Source organism: Peromyscus eremicus, chromosome 12, assembly GCF_949786415.1.
Source record: "Peromyscus eremicus chromosome 12, PerEre_H2_v1, whole genome shotgun sequence".
Lineage (NCBI taxonomy): Eukaryota > Metazoa > Chordata > Mammalia > Rodentia > Cricetidae > Peromyscus > Peromyscus eremicus.
In genome coordinates, this window is record NC_081428.1 from 60687940 (window position 1) to 60709128 (window position 21189).

General features: G+C 50.0%; 1 protein-coding gene across 2 annotated transcripts in view; it reads right to left on the reverse strand.

Annotated features, from left to right (window-relative positions):
- The window catches only part of Slc12a8 (solute carrier family 12 member 8), a 133378-nt gene that overhangs the window by 78600 nt on the left and 33589 nt on the right, over positions 1-21189 (reverse strand). For both annotated transcript variants that reach the window (XM_059277132.1, XM_059277131.1), the window contains exon 4: positions 1744-1857. In XM_059277132.1, the coding sequence (XP_059133115.1) occupies positions 1744-1857 (114 nt within the window). The remainder of the gene's footprint in view (positions 1-1743; positions 1858-21189) is intronic.

Below are 21189 nucleotides of genomic sequence, written 5' to 3' on the forward strand. Positions count from 1 at the left end.
GGAAGAGGAAGCAGTGGCTGCTGGGAGGTCAAATAAGGCAGGAAATCAGATCTGCTCACTGCTTAGTAACACGGAAGTCACCAGCGACCTTGGAAGGATCCATTTCATTTGGGGAGACACTCGGCAGAGTGTGGCAGAGCTGAGCAGGAGGAGGTAGGAAATGCAGATAAGAGCCACCTTCCTTACCTTGGGCCTTTATCGGAGAAGAGGGTGGGGTTGGGTAAGATGATTAAAGTGTTTCTGTGACTTCAGCAGCTTTATTCAAGAATAACTCAGGCTCGGTAAGCTGCATGTTTTCAACAAAACAGCCAGATACACCCATGAAGCCACCAGCATAACCCAGAATCCCCTCACCTCCATCCCCAGGCATCCTCCTGCTGTCTGCAAACTAAAGCTTGGCTCTTTAGAATGTTAGATAAATAGGGTTTATGTGATTTTACTTTTTTAACTTTTTGAGTCTTTTTTTATCTGACTTGCTCAGCATAATTATTTTGAGGCTTATATATATTTGCTGCACCTATTAATAACTTCTTCCCTTTATACTGTTTTCCCTGCTGTGTGGCTGTACCACAATTTATCTACTCGCCTGTTGACAAGCATTCAAGCTATTTCCATTTGAAGACTCTACAAATTAAGCTACTTTGACTATTTTAAGTATTTTGTTTTTATTGTGTGTGTGTGTGTGTGTGTGTGTGTGTGTGTGTGTGTGTGTGTACTGAGTGCAGTGCCTGTGGAGGCCAGAAGAGGGCGTCTGACCCCCTGGAATTGGGGTTACAGGCAGTTGTGAGCCATGTGGGAGCTGGGAACCAAGCTCTCATCTTTTGTAAGAGCAGTAGGTGCTCTTGACCACTGAGCCGTCTCTCTCCAGCCCAAATTAAGTTGCTTTGAATTTTCACACAAGCACTTGCTTCCAGATAATTAGAGGTGGGACGGCATATGGAATTTTTAAGAAACGGTCAAACTTTTCTAAAGTGGTGTCACCATTTTATGTTCCCATCAGGAGGACGGGTGAGTTTGGATTCCCCACATCCCTGCCAACACTTGTGTGGAGTCTCTTTCCTGTTAGACACCCCGGGAGCTTCTCCCTGTCCCATCCCTTTGCCTATGTGGGGAAAGGGTACCAGTAAGGGCTCCAGGTCAGCAACAGAGATGCTTGTCTGGTCTGTGCTCTGGAGACGGCCCTGTCCTGAGCATTTCCCACGGGCCACCTGTCACATGTGACCTTCTTGCCTTCTAGGCCAGGAATCTATCTACATGAGGCAAGAGTTCTTCTACAGTCTGCTCCAAAGTCATACAGAGCAAAAAAGGGGGGAGGCAGGATAATGAGGTGGACTCTCTGCCCAGGGGCCTAATTTCTCTGATCCCTGGGAGAAAACACAATGGGACAGGGAGGGGGCAGGGGGGAACAGTCCAAACTCATTCTAGAAACGACAGAGGCAGCTTGTCCTGCTAAGGAATCCATCTTGTTGTGCCTCAAGAGAAATACACCCCTTCTACTAATTTGGTCAGGATATGTAATTTGTACAAAGGCGTGAAGACTGTCGAAATCAGGTTGAGGCCCTCAGACATTATGAGCAGGCAAACCCACTGTGAAAATAATGGATTTTTGGTCAGGGCTAACACATCGTCAAAGTCAGCTACACATTCGGAGAGCACATGCAGGCCAACTGTGATGCTGAACTTTGGGGGAGTCAAGCATTCACACCCCTAAGGCAAGAGTGAGAAAGAATCAGAAGCACCTACCTGTGGCTGCTGGGAAGAACACCCCAAACACAGTGAAGAAAGACTCCCCGGGGCTGTAGTCAGGCAGAGTGTTGTTCTCTAGCAGTTCTGGGGAGTATCCAACGAAGCCGTGTTCTGAAATGACATGAAGGAGTGCCCATGGAGCAGAGCGGACAGACACTGCGGGGTGCCCCAGGAGGTCGCATGGTTCATAGCATGGTAAATATTCGCTTCCTTCTTTTTGAGACAGTGACACACTCTGTCGCCCAGGCTGACCTGCAACTTGCTGTGTGGCCTGGGCTAGCCTCAAATTTACTGTGATTCTCCTGCCTCAGCCTCCCGAGTTGCTGGGATTACAGGCATAGGCCACCATGTGCTAGTATGTAATAATGAACACTTAAAGGCAGGCAGGGTGTGTATGAGGGACAGACAGACAGACTTGGAAGCCTAACTGTGTATCTGTACCTACAGCTACACAGGAATGAAATGACATAGAGAACAGGGGAGCTCAGTGGGGGAAGACTTCCATCTTGGCTTTATAGATTTCGGAACGGTGACAGCATCTTTCAGTGAGGGTGTATTTATGTGATGGCTTGCCATAAAACCAAATCCCTGCTTGGAAACCTCCCATTGAGTCCCTGGGAGCTGAAGAATAAAGTCCAGACTCCTTAGGTTGAACATCAAAGCTCCCCACATCCTACAAATAGTCTGCCATGTCCCCTCCACCCTTTACCTCTCCTGTGCCTCCACTGGGGGTCATGTTCCCTGCCCTGCTAACCCCCTCTCTGAGCATCAATATTATGCTCACTTTTTTTTTTTTTTTTTTTTTTTTTTTTTAGGTATTGAGCCCAGGACCTCATGCATGCTAATCAGTCTATCACACATCTCTAGCCCTGGTTTTATTTTTGATTTTGAGGCAGGTCTCTCTAAGGTGCTCAAGCTGGCTCTGGTATTCTGTAGCCCAGTACTGCAGTCCTCGGGCTATCAGCGAAGCTTTGTTTCAAGCCTCAACCACAATCCTTGCTTTAAAAATACTTATTTTATTTATGTGGCTGCATCTGTGTGTGCCCATGGAGGCCAAAAGAAGGCATAGGATCCCCTGGAGCTTGAGTTACAGGCGGTTGTGAGCCACCTGACGTGAGTGCCGGGAACCGAACTCAAGTCCTCCGTGGCAGCGGTACTTAGCCATCTCTCCAGCCCCTCACCCACAGTTCCTGAGATGACAAATCCACTCTGGCACGTCTCTACTGTACCTGGCACACAATAGGAAGGTTGTAAATAGACCTCATCGTCATCTTCTCTTAGATCTCTTAGCTCATGGGCACTTCCAGACTTCCTGCTACACTCCCTCACAAGCTACTTCCTAACAAGAACATCTGACGTCTGAATTCTTCAAAGTATTTTACATGCATTTGCACATTGACCTGAACTAAGTTTCTCAAGTGCCTTCGATCCGTTTTGCTTCTTTGTCAAAAGAGGTCCCTTTCAACAGCAGCATGCCCCGATGCACCAGCAGGCCATGGAATTCTGAGACCCAAGTAAAATGTTCTTGGCTCAGGGACACCCAGGATATTGGGCTTTGCCTTTCAGTCTTGTCCCCTAGAACCAGCTAGCTTTTGTCTATGAACTGCTGCCCCCCACCCCTACCATCACGCAGCACAGCGCCCCAGAGCTTGGGGACAGAGCCCACCAGGAATCTTGCCCCGCCCCCATCTACGGGGGGGGGGGGGAGGGGGGGGAGTCAGAGCTTCCTCCAATAAAGGGAGTCTCTGATGGCTCCCAGGAGGCCACGCGCTTCCCCAGCTTCCAGGACTCATAACTTCATAGGAAAAATATTCCTCAAGCAAATAATGAAGTGGAAGCTCAGAGAAGCACAGAGAGCCTTGGGGAGTCCTGCCCGGACTTTCAAATCATTGTCAATTGCTTTCTCTTGGCTGAATACAGACTTTGCCCTGGTGTATTAAATCACAAGCACGCACGCACCAGGTTTCTGAATGGCTCGGCCTCCCTGCAGCTGGTCCCTCCCCTCATCAACAAAAAGCAATAACAAGCTAAGTTAACTTTAGCTTACCCGCTGGCTGACCCCATTGACTAGTCTTCCTGAGGAGAAAACCAGGCAGCCTGCCTTGGAGCTCAGCTCAGCCAGGCTGGGATGACGCACATCTGGGCCAGGGCTGTCTGTGCACCCTGAGCAGGCCAGCCCACAGCACATAAACACCTCATTCCATACCGTTCACCTCCACAGCCTCAAAGGAGGTCTTAAGGCAGGAAGGGTTTGGTCCTGTAGCCTGAGGGCTCAAAGGTGTTTTACTCTGCTAGAGAGATTGCTTAGTGGTGTCAATGGAGAAGCCTTCTCTACCTCTCCCAGTCACAACATCTGAGAGAATGGGGCACGAGGAGGCTTCAGATGCTGCCTCTCTCGGGGCCAATGACATATTCGTAAGCACACACTCACAATTACACACTCAGTAGCATTTACCAACACGTAACTCCCCCATCACAGACACTGACATGCTCACAAGCATACATTACATCTGCCTACACACATACAGTGACACACAGGCACACACTCATACCTATACACAAGGATATTTCACAAGGGCACATTCACACTGGCCCATTCACAAATACACATGCACTTATACGTGCATATGCGCCTGTGTGGGCACATTCGTACCAACACACTCACACCAACACATACATCCACAAGCACAGGCACTTGGTACACTCAAAATCCTGCTACCCTGACCCTCTGCCCTGGGCTGAGTCTAGTTCTCAGCCTTCCTCGGGGAAATAATCTTATCTTTAAAAAGAACTTTGTGAACAAAGATAATTGTCAGTGTTTTCTTGCAGTGATGTAAATTTGGGGAAAGATCTGAGTCTCTAACTATGGAGAATTGAGATATTTTAGATGTTAGTGAAGACATCTGAAGCTGGACCCTGGGGCAAAAACATCTAACCCCAGCCACTCAGGAGGCTGAGACACAGGATTGAAAATTCAGGCCAGTCGGGGTTACAGAATGAGACTTTGTCTCAAAATAAAAAATTTAAAGGGGGGGTGGCACTGATAGTATATCTCCTAGCATGCATGAGGACCAGTATCAGAGCGAGACACCACAGACCTTATCAAAGAACACTGACATACACATGACATAATCTTAGAATAATCATGGAATAATGTTTTTGCACACTGTAAATATGTATTGTTCTCATTGTTAATAAAGAACTGATTGGCCAGTAGCTAGGCGGGATTTTCAGGGCAGATAGAATGCTGGGAAGAAGAAGGATGAAGTCAAAGGATCTGAAGGAGAAGTGGAAAGAAGGAGATGAATTTGCTGTACTAAGAAAAAGTACCAAGCCATGTGGCAGAGCATAGATAAGAAATATGGGTTAATTTAAAAATGTAAGCATTAGCTAGTAACAAGCCTGAGCTACTGGCCAAGCATTTATAATTTGTAAGAAATTTCAGTTTGGTTATTGTCAGAGACCAAACATGGACCGTGGAAAAGTACTAGCTAGGCCAGAGAACAAGCCCCTACCCTAAACCAAAGATAAAGAACAGGTCAGGCAGGTCAGGTAGCATAGCAACAGAACAATGGGCCCTTACCAGTGACCTTACCACCTAGCAGCCTCACGACTTGCACGACTTGCACATAGCCCTTCACCTGCACATCCCCCTTCACCTGCACGTATGGCACGTCGTGCACCCCTTCCCTCCTTCCTGCCCCCTCCCATGCTATATAAGCCTTGCTGAGGAGAATAAAATTTGCAGCTTGATCAGAACACACTGTCTTGCTGTCTTCTCTTGTGTCTCCCCCATCCCTCTCATTCTCTCCCACAGGTGGGTCACCCCCGTTGACACCCCGCTGGCCGGGGCAGGTTATCTGGAAACTGGCTGGTAGGACAGAAAAGTCTGCCTACAGCTATGCCATAATGATATCTAATAACTAGTATGCTAATTTTAAAAAATAAAAACTTCCCATGTTATAAATACTAAAAATAAGTTTACACATCTAAGAAATATCTATGTCAGGCCTGGTGACACACACCTTTAATCCCAGCACTCAGGAGGCAGAAGCAGGTGGATCTCTGTGAATTTGAGGCCAGCCTGGTCTACAGAAGTGAGTTCCAGGACACCCAGGGCTACACAGAGAAACTCTGTTTTGAAAACCCAATATATACATGGAAACACACCAAAATACTAACTGTGGTTGTCTATATAATTATGGCGATTCTCATTCTCTCTGCCACTCCCTTCTTCCTTAAGATCTCTCTTTCTTTCCCCCTCCTTCTCTCCCTTTCCTCCTTGGTCTGTTCCCTCCCCCAAAGATCTCATTATGTATCTTAGGGTGGCCTGGAATTCATGATAGGCCATCTATTTCTCAGCCTCCCCAGGGCTCAGAAAACTAGCACTCACCAGCAATTCTTTTCCTTCAAAAAGTTCCCATAAAATTTCCACAGTTTAAAATATGAGGGTAATCTACTTATCAAAAAACTGGATCTTCCAGGAAAATAATGATCCCCAGGTGAAGGTCAGCTGTCTGCAGGGACATTCCAGACGTGCCTCCTTCTTTCTCTTCTTCTCCACGTATACTTGTCCTGCTTCCCAGAAGTATTTGAGTGGTTTATGAGAAAAATCATAAGCAAGACAGAGCAAAGAGCATTTACAAAGGAGGGGTTCAATAAGGCTTTGAAGTGAAATCCGCAGCCATGTCCTTGAGACTAGAATTCGGGGCCTACGGATATGAGCTGTGATTGTTCTGACCAAGCTCACAGGAGCAAGGCATTGGGCCTGGTGACGTGGTCCCCATAGAGGCCATTTTCTCTCAGATGAAAAGGAGTGTCTGAGGCTGGCCTTGTGTCCTACATGCCCCCATCTCCCAGGCCCTTGTGACTCCTGCCCATCCTGATTCCTCTCCTTTCCTCTCAGGGCTCCAAGTCCCGGACCAGCTCCTACGGAGCGCCACACTGCCTCCCTCACAGACAGACACAGGTGGCGCAGATGCCTCTTCAGTTCCAGAAGCCAGTGTCCCCCTCATCTGGGAAAGACGGGCAGACTCTGTGGAGCACCACAGGTCAGAGATACCCCTATAGGGGACAAGGACCGATGGAGGTACAACTGGGAATAGGCACAGCGCGGTTGGGACCCCAGCTCTGTCTGATCAGTTTCCCAATCACCGCGTTGTCTCTCTCTATTTTCTCCTGGAGGGCTTCGGGATTCTGTTTTGCAGGACTAGGGTGCTAGGCAAGTGCCCTAGCCTTGACCAACAGCTCCAACCTAAGCTTGCTGCTTCCTGCAGCCCAATGTCATTTGTTTGCTGCAAAAGCTGGGTCCTGTCCGCTGCCATCTCCAAGCCTGAAGGGCCTGAGATGCTAAGACCCTGCAGCTGCTGCGGGTGAATGTGTCTGGGCTTGACCTGAACATCTGCTTCTGTATCCACTGAGTAAAAATACTCCGGGCCCCTCCGGGCTGTGTACTTTTTAGGAAGACCAGGAACAGAACAGGGGAGGGGAAGAGAGAACAAACTGTCACAAGTCCAGGCAGGAAGAGGCAGAGGGATGCCCTTAAAGGCCTGTGTGTAGGAAGGCCTCACTCCTCCCCAGAATGGGGTCCCTCAGGTTCCCATGATGCTGCCAATAGACTGTATGTAATCCTTGGGAGCCTAGGGTTAGCTACCAGGGGTGCTTGTGGAAGCCCTCATCTTTTCGCAAATATCTTCAGTTCCGGTCACACGTAGTGACAAAGAGCAGCTCTGGGTCTCAGTGTTAGTTGTCCAGGCTCACAGACTCAGCCAGCCTGGTGCAGTGGCTGCCCTGCTGGGAAACACCCTGTGGCCACTATGGTGTGGGTACTCACCCAGCCCCCTACACACACAGCATGGTGAAATTAGCAGAGGCAGCTGAGACTCTGGTGTGGGTGTCCGCTTGTGACTGCGGCCCAACTTAGAAAATAAGGTTTCTAAAACTGCTGCTGGTGTTGGTGCTGTGGACTGCGGGCTGTGGGCTGTGGGCAGAGTTTCCCGCAGCACTGGCTTTCTTTGGGGCTCAGGTCCCCCACCCTGCAATCAGCGACCAGTGACCAGCCAGACATCCCTTTCCTGGGAACGGACAATGGGAGGGGCTGGTCCAACCAGGAATAGAAAGAGTGGAGGAAGGGCTTGGAGAGAGGAAGGGAGGGAGGCGGGCACCCCCCAGACGGAGGGGAGGGTGGGGCCTGAGAGATCACAGGAAGAGTAACTATGCAAGGAAGAGGAAAGGAGAGGCCGTGGTTCTGGGAAAGCACAGGCACCAAAACAGCCCTGGAGGGAGGGGCGGGAGGGACCCAGGCAGGGCAAGGGAAGGCCACCAAGCCCCAGCATGCTGGGATCCTCAAAGAAGAAGGAAGTATAGTACAGCCATGCAGGAAGTACTGCTCAAGTCTCCTGGAGCATGCTGCCCTCCTGACCGCCCCCCCACTCCCCTCCAGCTGTGGAGTTGGATTGAAATCCACGAGGACCCAGGATCCTCACTACCTGCCACACTCTGGGGACCGAGATCCAGGCAGATCTGAAATAGCCTGACAGAGAAGGGTGAGGAAAGCAAGTGTTCAAAGCCCCATCTCGCTGCACAGGCTACCAGGAGCCAGATGCTGAGCCACTGCCCAAGCCCACAAAGACAACAATGAACAAGAGCCATGGGCTTTGGCATGAGCTCCCAGAGCACCAGATGATAACGGGGCTACAGGCCAGCAGGAAGGATGCTGATCACACAGAGGCATGGCCTTGGGAGAGGTCCCAGCTGGGTTCCTCTTGCCTGGGTGTAGTGGGGTGTGAGGGTCTTTTCCAGGTGTAAGACTTCCAAAGCCCTCCGAGGAGAAGGCAAGAAGATGAGTCTACAGACCCTGGTCCTGCCACGGATTCACTGTGGGACTGTGGATGAGTCCTTCCTCCTCAGGGATTCTGCATTCCTAATAAGTTCCCAGGCCATGCCAAGCCCCAGCCTGCGGGCCACGCTCTCAGAGAGGTGCAGGAGAGGATTTCTTCAGAGATCCCTCCCTCTGAAAGCTGCCTCCTTCTCAGGACTCAGCACGCGGCATCCAAACACATGGTTGAATTCCTGTGCCAGCTGCAAAACCCAAGCTGGCTTCCCCATGAGCCGCCCCTGCCCAGCAGCCCCTGCCCTGCCACCGGGAACCAGCAACCAGCAGATGACCACCGGCAGGTGTCCACCGGCAGGTGTCCACCGGCAGATGACCACCGGCAGGTGTCCACCGGGAGGTGACCACCGACAGGTGACCACCGGGAGGATGTCCACCGGCACTGACAGAGCAGCTAGACCAGTCTCTGCCACTCACTGGCCTTGGGTGCTTTTGACTTTCCACTGTATTGAATCACCAGTGACGTCGGCGGCTTTCCTGAGTGCAGATAATGAGAGACAGAAGAGAGCAGAGGAGAGAAGGGGACTGTGGTCTGGTTGACTGAGCCATTTTTTAAATTTTATATTTAAAAAAAAAATTCCCCTATGACATATTTTAATCATATTCTTTCCCCTCTCCTAATTCCTCCCCACCTCCCTATACAACCAACTTCATGTTCTTTCTGTCTCTCTCGATAAAAGACAAAAACAAACTAGGAAAAAAATAAATAAATAAAACCATGAAATCAAAACAGACAAAGAAAACCAATGAGACAAAAAAAATACTAAAACAAAATAAAAAGCATACACACAAAACAAACAAACAAAAACAAAAACAAAAACAGAAACTGTTTTGTGTTGGCCAACAACTCCTGGGCATGGGTGCTGATATATGCAGTGACAACCATTGGAATACACCAATTACAACGTAGCTTCTTAGTTAGGGGTTGGACCTAGAGCTCACTTTCCTCTTCTCAGGGCAGAATTTTGTCTGGGTTGAGCGTCTGCAGGTCTTGCACATACCCATATCTGATACTGCTAAAATGCCCAAGAACCTGCTGAGGACATAGGTCACGGCCCTTAGGGAAAATCTACTGCTATTAATCTGCTAAAGAAACAGCAAGAAAATGACATATTGCTATATATATATTGTAGAGAGCCACAGAGGTTTCCTAGTAAGAACTTACTCAGGGACAGAGAATCTGAGCTTGCTTTACCCAGCAGGGCTGCATAAGAGGATGATTTGATCACAGGCATGGTTACCAGGTGTGTGGAAGGGTCTACACTTGGCTGTGCAGTGTGCTCTGATCTAGCAAAGGGGAGGTCTTTTGCCCCGACCCTTGGCATTGTTATAAAAAGCCCTTTTGAATAAACGGAAAAGGACCGTTGGGTTTTGATCCAGGTCCTCCCGAAGCTATCCTGTGTTTCTATCTTTCTCCTCTTCGCTATCTTTCTATCTAATATTTTCTTTTTCTTTTTTTTTTTTTGGTTTTTCGAGACAGGGTTTCTCTGTGTAGCTTTGCGCCTTACCTGGAACTCACTTGGTAGCCCAGGCTGGCCTCGAACTCACATAGATCCTCCTGGCTCTGCCTCCCGAGTGCTGGGATTAAAGGCGTGCGCCACCACCGCCCGGCGCTATCTAATATTTTCTTATCCCTCTCTCCTCCTCATAGGAACCCTGGGAAAAGTGGGAGCTGGCCTCCCACAATCTATCACATATATTTAACATATCATATATAAAATCTTATATGTTATAGTTATATATTATGTGTTATATATTCTATATTAAGTAAATATATTATTATTATGATCATCCATAAATATCCAGTGCATTGCTCTTCTTGCAGTAGATAGGAACTAACGAAGAGACCCACCCCTGGACAATGTTCAGAGAATGGGAGGCTCTGGAACACTCCTAAATGCATTTACCAAACACCTCCCGCCCCTAAGGCTCAGAGGTCTGGGAGGAAAGGATGTGAGAAGATTGGGAGAGGCAGGGGTGGTGGGTAACTCCAGGGAAACAGCGTTTCTCCGACACAACAGGACTGATACCCATGAGAACTTGCAGAGACCGGAGCCATCTTAACAACCAAGGACACTGGAGCTCACCATGGAAGCAGAGAGTTCAGAAGACACGAGAGTAAAAGACACGGCCAAGTCCTGATAGGAGGGTTTCTCCCATTCGGCACAATCAAAGGCGTCCAAGGACTTGGAACTAAAGCTGACCATGGTGGTGTTTGCCTGTAATCTCAAACTGAGACAGATGGGTAAAGAGTTTGAGGCTGGCCTGGGCCTCAGAGCAAGAGGTTGTCTGAAAAAACCCTAAACAGAATGGAGCACAACTTGGGTGTACAGCTCATGGCCTGCAGAGAAGGAGGGGGAAACATGGCAGGCTTAGAAGGGGCCCCCAAGGAATTCTGGGCCATGAGCTGGGAGCAGCCCTCAAGTCACTCCCTGGCCTCAGCCCTGGTAACTTGGGTCTTTCAAGGAGAGGGTGGGGAGAGAGAGGAGTGAACCAGGTCTCCGGGCCTGCACCCCCACCCAGAGAGAAAACACACAGCAGGGCCAGAAGGGAAATGGAAATGGGGCTGGGCCTGTGGGGTCCTCCCAGACTGCCCAGGGAAGACAGCCCAGAGCCCTGGAGCCTCCTCTGGCCCTAGGGAAGGCCTCCACCCTGAGCAGGGCAGGCTGCCAGGAAGCAGCAAAATAACCCCCCACCCCACCCCTTATACTAGCAACCAAGGGGATGAAGGGCCCGAGAAGGGAGGGGTGTCAGGGTAGCCGCGCTACTTTGGTAGGGGAGTGACTAAGTGTCCAGTGACTGGACCCTTACCACCCACCTCTACACTCTAGAAGAGTAGCCCGGACCTCTCTAAACCAGGCACTCTCTCTTGTGAAAGAGAAGGTGACCATTCCCTATTGCAGGGTGGTTGCTAGCAGCCAGCAAGCTACTCCCATCTGTGACCATGGCCTCTACTTTAAAAAGCACTTGGGGCTGGAGAGATGGCTTATCAGTTAAGAGTATTACTGGCTGCTCTTCCAGAGGACCAGGGGTCAATTCTCAACACCTATGTGGCAGCTCACAAGCATCAGTTACCTCCAGTTCTAGGGGATCCCACACTCTCTTCTGAACTCTGCAGATGCCAGGCACACATTTGATACATACTACACATGCAAGCAAAACACCTACACACACACACACACACACACACACACACACACACACATTTTCTATTTATATGTATGCATGTGCATGTCTGTCTGTACGCACATACTACATGTGTTCAGTTGCCTATGGAGGCCGGAGGGATCCCATGGAGCTGAAGTTACAGGGAACTCATGGGTGCTGGGAACAAGTCTTGTACTCAGCAAGTATTCTTAACCTCTGAGCTCCTTCTCCAGCTACAACATAAAATAATAAAATAAAAATTTTAGCCAGGAATGGGGCGGGGGTGGGGGAGTGGTGCATGCCTCTAATCCCAGCATGAGGGAATCAAGGCAGGTGGATCTCTGAGTTCAAGTCCAGCCTGGTCTATAGAATGAGTTCCAGGACAACCAGGGCTACACAGAGAAACCTTGTGTTGAAAAACCAAAACAACAACAATAATAATAATCATAAATAATTTTTTAAAATTGTTTTTACTGTACTGAGTTTTTCCCTTACCGTGGTCTTGGAGTCAAAAAGTTGAAATGAGAAGAGATTTCACCCAGAGAGGATAGCCAAAAATGGGAATGTCAAATGCCAGGAAGGGGGACCAAGTCTGACTTGGGCCCAAGAGAAAAGCAGTATCTTGAGGTGAGGCCAGCAATGGGACAGAAAAGGTTGGGCCAGACACTGTGTGCCATGCTTTCCCGAGGTGGGCGTTTAAGCCACTAGCTACCTGGTGCATTTTGTCAGGTGAAATGGGAGTCACAGAGACAGGGATCCCGGGCAGATTCTAAGTCTGTGCTGCTCCTACAGGGCCTGTAACGCCCCCGAGGATGCAGGGAGCTGTGGAAGGGAGCCCTAGCTCCAGGTTCAGCTGGGGCTCTGCAGAGGGGACTAGAGAGGCTCTGCCCCCCTGCAGCCCCAGGTCCCGCTCCCCCCTCCCTCCCCCCAGAGACCTGGCCTGTGTAACTCGTGGCCTGAAGGAGCCCCTGAGAAAGGAAAATCTGGCCTCTTATCTCCTGGGGGAAAGGAATTCACTCTCCTGCCAGGACAAGGGGCTGGCTGTTTGACAGGAAGTCTCCACCCTAGCTGTGGGTTCCTCCCAGGCACCACTCACTCCTTCTGGCTGTCCCTGCCTCTGGCATCCACTTCCCAGGCTTAAACTTCTGACCTGACATCCCCAACAGAACTCTAAGCCAATTCAGGGCCCTCCCTCCAGTTAGCTACCCATTCACAGCTCCATGTGGATGGGGAATTCTGACTCACAAGTCCATCGCCTAGCCCATTCCTCTGTGGCTACGCTACCTAGGCAGACAGCTGAGGAGGCCAGGTGGCCTTGTAGAGCATAGGACCATGGCCGCTCGGAGCTACAGTCCTGCCCAGCACCAGGCTGCATACTGAAACATGCAGTTCCTGTCCCGCAAGTCTCCAACCCAGTTCCACCCAGGAAACAAAGCAGAAGCCTTCCTGAGTGCCGTGGCCTGGAGCTGGAGCTGGGGCTGTACTTCGGTGATAGAGTATGGGCTTAGCATGCACAAGACCCTGGGCTCCATTCCCAGCCACACAGAAAACAAACAAGGTCAACAACAAAGAAGGCAGATAAGTGGTTCTCCACCTGTGGGTTGCGACCCCCTTGGCAAACCTCAAGCTCCAAAAATATTGACGTTACGATTCCTAACAGTAGCAAAATCACAGTTATGAAGTCGCAACAAAAATAATTTTATAGTTGTGGGGCGGGGGGGGGGGGGGGCACCACAACACGAGGAACTGGATTAAGGGGTCTCAGCGTTAGGAAGGTTGAGAACCACTGTCCTAGATGAAGATTTCTAGCCTCTGCACATGCTGCCTGAGACTATTCCAGGAGGCTTTAACTTGAACCATGGAGGTGTTGAGACCCAGGAAGAGAGACTCCTATTCCACAAGGTTGGCAGCTGGTCGGGCAAGTACAGAACCTAGGGATTCCACACCTCCACTCAACAAGCTCTGTGTGTCCTCATGGGCCCCTCGGCAGCCATCATATATGTTGTCATTGTGTGGCTACTGGCCAGTTTTGCCATTACACTATGCACCAGGTAACTATTTTCCTAGGATGGCTGTAGTTCCCAGCCCCGTGGAACATGCAAAAAATGTAAAATATGCTTAATAATAACATTGAGAGCAAGCCAAGCATCCATCAACAGATGCCGGCATAGGCAAAATGTGGTATGCTTAGGCAATGGAATATTATTCAGCCATGAAAAGGAATGAAGCCTGGGCTAGAAAGAAAGCACAGCTGGTGAGGCACTTGCCTTGCAAACGCGAGTGTTAGTTTCTGCGGCCACCGCCGCAGCAGCAGCAGCCTGCCTCTGCCACCAAAGCAGTTCCTTCACCGCTTTCCACCATCAGCTAGGGGACATGCGCACCCTTTAAAAGTGCCCGCCAGGCGCGGCTCGCCCTCTTTGCCTCTCGCGTCTCTCTTGCCTCTTACTCCTCTTTGTCTCTCCTTTCCTCTTGTCTGTCTGCTCTCTCTCTCAGGTCCTCACTCTGACACGGCCTTTCTCTCCCCCCTCTCCCGGGCTCCCCCTCCCCCAATAAACCTCTCGCATTAACTCTGTTGCGTGGGATGTGTTTGCTTAGTACCTTGGCAGGGCCCGCCAAAAGGTACCCATTATCGCCTTTCTTTTCATTTATCCTTTCAATAAGGACCTGAGGACCCAGAGCCCACATTTAAAAAGCCAGAGGACCAAAGAAATAACTCAGAGGTCAGGAAAACTTGTCCCACGGTCACGATGACGGGGATTTGGATCCCAGCATCCACATAACAAGTTAGGCACCCCTCTGATGTTGCAGGTTTAGGGAGAGACTCTGCCTCAAAGGAAAAGACAGAGAGTGAGAGGAGAGGACACTTGATGTCCTCTTCTAGCCTCTGCACACGTTGCCTGCACACACATTAATTAATTAGTTAATTAAGCAAATGTTTTATTGTATGTGTGTGGCCTGCCTGTATGTCTGTGTACCATGTGTGTGCCTGGTGCCAGCAGAGGCCAGAAGAGGGCGTCAGATCTCCTGGAACTGGAGTTACAGACAATGCTTTTAACCACTGAGTCGTCTCTCTGACCCCACTCATCAAATATTCCTAAAAGCTGGGTGTGGTATCGTGTGCTTATAAACCTAACACTGGGGAGAAAGAGACCAGCAAATAAGACCTAGGGCTCACTGGCCAATCAGTCTTACCTACTTGGTGAGTTCGATAAAGCAACGTGGACAGCACCCAAGGAACACCACCCTAGATTGTCCTCTGGCCTCTGCATGCACAGACTCATGGATGGACAGAAAGGGATGGAGAGGGAGAGAGAGGGAGAGAGAGAGAGAGAGAGAGAGAGAGAGAGAGAGAGAGAGAGAGAGAGAGGGAGAGAGAGAGAGAGAGAACACACACACACACCACCATACTCAATAGGAATGAAACATTGGACATGATATAACATAGGTGGACTTTAAAAACACCATGCCAAGAGAAAGGACAAATGTCATACGTGTCCATCCACATAAAATATCCAGCCAAACTAGACAAATTCAGAGACACACAGCAGAAAGGAAGTTCCCCGGGGCCCAGGAACTCAGTGTCTATTTGAGGTGGGGGAACCTTAGGAGTAGAGGAACCTTTGGGGAGCAGATGGTGGTTACTGCTATATACAGAGAGACTGTGATTAACCTCACTGAACAGTATACCTAAAAATGGTTTAAACATCAATTCACACCTTAGAGATATTTTATGACAATAAAAAAGAGCCCAAAGCCGGGCGGTGGTGGCGCACGCCTTTAATCCCAGCACTCGGGAGGCAGAGCCAGGCGGATCTCTGTGAGTTCGAGGCCAGCCTGGGCTACCAAGTGAGTTCCAGGAAAGGCACAAAGCTACACAGAGAAACCCTGTCTTGAAAAACCAAAAAAAAAAAAAAAAAAAAAAGAGCCCATTTCTTTTCACATGCCCCCTCAGGGATCACAGCCTGCAGCCTTGATTTAGACCCAGCTCCTGCCTGCTTTACACATGTAGACACGGTGAACGAAGGGTACTTCTTGGTCAAGGCCGATGTGAAATCAGCTATAAAACTATAGCCTCCCAGACATGGCCATTCCCCCAACAGGGCCAGCTGAAGCCCAGCAGGGCAAAGACCAGTGCGAGGCTTACTGTGATCCATCTGTCGGAGGCAGATGTGGGCAGAGCCCTGTGTATTCATGAGTTTAGATGGAAGTCTGAGGACCCTTTGCTGATGCCTGGAAACCATGGTGTATCAGCAGTGGAGGTGAGAGCATTGGCAATAAAGCCACGAAGAAGCAGAGATCTGGATGTCTCCGGGCCAGGCGTTCCCAACTCCCATTTAACACTATGGTGCAGTCCAGGGGTCCCCTACCCCAGTTGCACTTGGCCCTCATGGGGCCTCACTTCCAAGACTCTCATGGTCGCCAGGACTTGACATTTAACAGGGGTCTCCCTGAGCCAGAGCTAGCCTTGGTGGAGTATGCTATTGACATAGGCAGCCCGGTGACAGTGGCAGCATGCTGGCTGTAAAGCTTCCTGCTGCTCCCACGTCCTCACAGGGGCTGGCAGGGCTCACTGCTCTAGGTGCCCACAGCCTTCAGATGTGGAGAGGAAGCAGGAAGGGGTGGTGTACCTGCCTGTACTGATTTCCTTTGCAAGCTTTCCTCGTGCAGAGCATCTCCTATAAGAAGAGGGCGCCTCAAGGTCAGCCACAAGTTCCCTCCTCCTCCTGCATCGATTTCTCAGCTCAAGTGGATGTCATCGTTGGGGTGTGGTGCCTGGAGTATTAGTTAATAGGGTAGGGAGTATCCTAATGACAGATGGCATAAAGGAACACAGAGGACTAAAGGTCTCATCCAGCTGGCCTGGATTACAGTGTCCAGGTGCCTGGCTCATGATGCAAAGCCTAGTCCTGGAAGCAGCCAGGCCCGAGTGCTGTTTAAAGAGAGCTCTGCTCCTCCCTCACCCCCGACCTGCAGCACACAAATCTCGATTTTCCTAAGATCCCTGGATCCTGAGGCCTGAGAAGCACTGTCTTGGCGCATATCCCAGTGACTTCTAGGGGCTTCATCTAGGGTAAGCCATGGTGGTGGCAATAATTCTCTGCGGGGTACTTGCTGCATGCCAGGTGCCACACTAGGCCTCCTACAGACAGTTTCTTATCTCATTCTTTGACAGGCTTTGTCGCCTGTCTTCAGATGCGAGGAGAGCCGGACAAAGAGGTTGGTGGGGTCTGCACAGCAAGTTGAAGCTAAGCTGGTATTTGTCTTGAGGGGTCTAGCTTTAAAAGCAGTGCTCTGACGACGGTTGTAACTGCGATACAACCTCTCACGCTGGGCCAGCAACTCCCGGTAGGGCCCAGAAATTCACTTGCAGGTGTACTCCCCAGGGAGGTGTTCCAGAGACTCCCTGGGCCTGGCCTGCCGTGGCCGGGCTAAGCCTGAAGCAGGAGCTCTCAGTACCTTCTCAGAAGCTGTCCACCAGGAGGAGTTTGCACGTGCACCTGCAGAGCGCATGAGGGTCTGGGACTAGAGAGACAGGGAAGCTGGGGAGCGGGCAGGCCTGGGGACCACTTCACCGTAAGTTCAGAAACCTCAGCACTGGACCCCAGCGTGAGGGACACGGGAGGGGAGAAAGCAGGGTGAGAACCACTCTAATCCCTCTGTTATTGTATTGCAAATTTATGATGCCAACCCCGGGGAAGCATGGTTCTGCCAGCTCCACCTGGCCAGCCTCCACAGGCTCCTGGATCTCCAGCCAACCATGGATGGGTGCTCTACACCAGCCCCTCACAGTGACTGTCCCTTCCCCAACCAAACGTGAGTGATCTAAGGCATGATTCACAGACCCACTGTCATGATGCTTCCCACACAGAGTCCCCAAAGTGCCGTGACTTGCCCTCCCACAGCCACAGGAGAGCATTCTGCAGGCTCCTCAATGCCACAGGCCGTTTACTCTGCCCCTATACTGAGAGGAGCCCAGCCTGGCTGAGCATTGCAGTTTGAGAGGTTGGGGGGGGGGGTCACAGGCACAGTGTGCTAGCCCACCCCTCAGAGTTCCACCCTCTACTTCCTTGGAACTTCCAGCTTTTTGGAGCTCAGTAATGTTCAAGAAACCTCCCAAGCCAGTGACTTCATACAGCAGGCATCCATCTCCAGAACTCTGGCCAGGGAGGCTGGCCAGCCCTGTCTCCTGCCCACAGAGTTGGATCCCACACAAGGGCAGACACCGGGTAGCACTGACTCTCACTCGCTTTGCAGCATTGATCAGGGCCCACAGCCTCTTCAGCCTGTGGCCCCTTTCTCTGCTCTTCAGTGAATGCCTTCACATGGAAACCATCCAGGGGAGACATCTCAGTTGTAGGGTGGGGTAGGCAGCCAGGGGGGTTGCATTCTGGTCAGTCACTCTTTATCAGAATCAAACTCAGGACAAGAGGCGGGAGAGGGAGACATGCATGCTGATCATACCCGCCCCTAGCCATTCTGTCCATGGAAAACCTCCTAACGGGCCAGATCCATAAAGCAGGGATTCGGGGTACCTAAAGCCCTGTTTTCTCCCTCAACCAGAGAAATAGAATTCCAACACAATCTTAAAAACAAGAATCGCTCACATAAAACAACACTCTATAAGGGGAACACACTGAGTATACAATTTGCCTCCGACTCCAGTTAACAAGGGAGATATTTTGGGGGTGGGGGAGAGGGGGGGCCAGTGAGATGGGACAAAGAAGAAAATCAGAAAGAGAGAGGGAGAAATAAAGGGACACAGAGAAGCAGGAGGAAGCAGGGAGGAGGAATTAACTCCGAGGAATGTGTAGATGAGACTGTGCTTTGGGTCAGTCGGTAGTTCAGAAATCCCCACCCAGCTCATCACTTTTCACTGTTTCATCTTCTAAAATTCCTGTGTTCCGATCCTCAATCTTTCTCCCTTTAGGGCCAAGGATGCCTTTGGGAATCTGGCGGCAGTTCTGGACTCTCTCCCAAAAAAATATTCTTATTCACTTACAAGTCTTCTCGAGATTTCAGGGGCTCCTGGACTCCATATTAGGAACTAGGAACTCCAGTCTCATCGGGAAACTCTTAATAGCCCAAATAAAAACATTTAAATTAAACTAAATTAGATCAAAGAAAGGGTGGGAGAGGCCGGGTGTGCTGGAATCTAAGCGCTTGGGAGGCTGCGGCAGGGGGATCTCTGTAAGTTCAAAGCTGGTCTGGTCTACAAGTTTCAAGGCTCCCAGCCCCTAAAAAGGGAGGTGGGATGTGGCTTCAGTGGTTACACTAGCGTGACTAAGAGCATTTGGGGCCCCAGGACTTGTCCCTAGGGAAGACCCAGGGCCAGGCATGTGCATAGATGGCTATCATCCAGTTAAAGTCTGCCTTTGACCCAGGCAGCCCTACGCACCTGTGTGGACCCTGGATTCACCCTTTACAGGTCCATGGGACTGTTAAATATCAATTGTTCCAAAATCTGACCGTGCTTAAGAATCACCCGTGTGTTTGTGTAAAATGCAGATTGCGACTCAAATTTTGAGTCCATTGCTGTGAGCTTTGCGGTGATGTCCTTGCAGGAAATCAATAAGCCTTGGGAGGCTGAGCTTCCGGCCCCATTAGCTGATGCATGCTGCTTACGTTGGGGCAGGACTAGGCGTGTGTGCAAGGACACTACAAGACTAGCTTCAGATCCTGCATCAGTAAAGTTCCCCTCCCAGTGAAAACGGCGAAACCCCACAGGGTCCTTTAAGGCATGACTTTCCCAGAGCTGGCTATGCACACACTGACACACAATGGCACAGTCTTTAAGGCATAGTGAAAAATGCCTTAAAGAATCTGTTACTTTGTATGCTCACTTGAAATAAAATTTTAAAAGTCACCAGGAGTATTTCTCATAATCCAAATTCCTAGGTCACAAGCTCTCTCTCTCTCTCTCTCTCTCTCTCTCTCTCTCTCTCTCTCTCTCTCTCTCTCTCTCTCACACACACACACACACACACACACACACACACAGAAGTTTCAGAACTTGTGGAGCTTGGTGGCTCACACCTATAAACCCAGCACTCGGGAGGTTAAGGCACAACTGCAAATTTGAGGCTAGCCTGTGCTACATAACAAGAAGAAGACCAGCCTGGGCTACAAAGTAAGATCTAGTATATAAGAAAAAAAAAAAAGCAGGATATGGGGATTGGAAACAGCCTTATTTTGTTATGATACCCACGTGAAGATAACAGGGTATTATAAGAATGCTTTGCAAAATTCGAAATGTTCTTAAAATTCTTCAACAAAAATCAGCGGACATTGCCAGAGTGTCTGTCAGTCAGTCTGTTTGCTGTCTTCCGGGGTGCTGGAGTTAGGCTCCTGGGCCTCGCACACACTCGCACATGTTCCACCCCTGAGCTACATCCTGCAGTGTCTTCTTTCTCTCCTCTGAAGAGACTGAGTGGAAAAGGTGAAGACAGTCGCCTCCCGGCTCACTGCCCCTCCCTGGAACGCTGGACCAGTACCATCCAGCCCTGACTGTGCAGTGGCATGGGGCAGCTTGGGAGGCATGGGTCCGGTGTGAAGAAGCCTATGGAAAGCCAGGAACCACTCAATCCAGAGCACACGAGAAGCCCTCTGACCTTCTAGAACAGGAACATCCACATGGCAAAAGACACCACAATGGGCCCAAACCTGTTCACACTGGATTTGGCACCTAACTATGGGACAGGGCCCAAGAGACACACTGACATTCTTTTCATTGTTGTTTTGTTTTGTTTTCGAGACAGGGTTTCTCTGTGTTGTTTTGGTGCCTGTCCTGGAACTCTCCCTGTAGACAAGGCTGGCTTTGAACTCACAGAGATCCACCTGGCTCTGCCTCCCGAGTGCTGGGACTAAAGGCGTGCGTCATCACTGCCCAGCCTGAGAGGCATCCTTGTGTCAGACTGCTGGACAGTGACATGGAAACTCCAGCACAGAATACAGAGCCTCCACCTGGAAAGCCATCCACGGTAACATCTGTCTAGAATCTCCTCTCAGCCAATGCACTCTGATTTATCCTATTTCCTCAATAGGAGTATGATTTTCTCTCCCTCACCCCCAACCTCAGGGCTGGGAATTGAACTGGGGACCTACTGAGCATTCCCGGCCATGTACCTTTAACATTCTGATTTGCTGAAGTTTGAATGTTTTACAGTGAACACAATTTGTACGATAGTTTTTTTCCACCTGAAAATTTTTGAGTGTATTAAAACTGACAGCGGTCTAGACTTGAGGAAATAAAGTCTATCACATCCATTAATCTCTGGGTGCTCTGTGGGGCGGGTGCTCTGACTCTCTATTTCTAGATTCAGAAGCTGCTGTGCCGACAGGTGATTTCCCCAAGGTCACAGAGTGAGGAAATAGCACAGCTGGAAAGAAAGCCAAGTCCAGGGCCC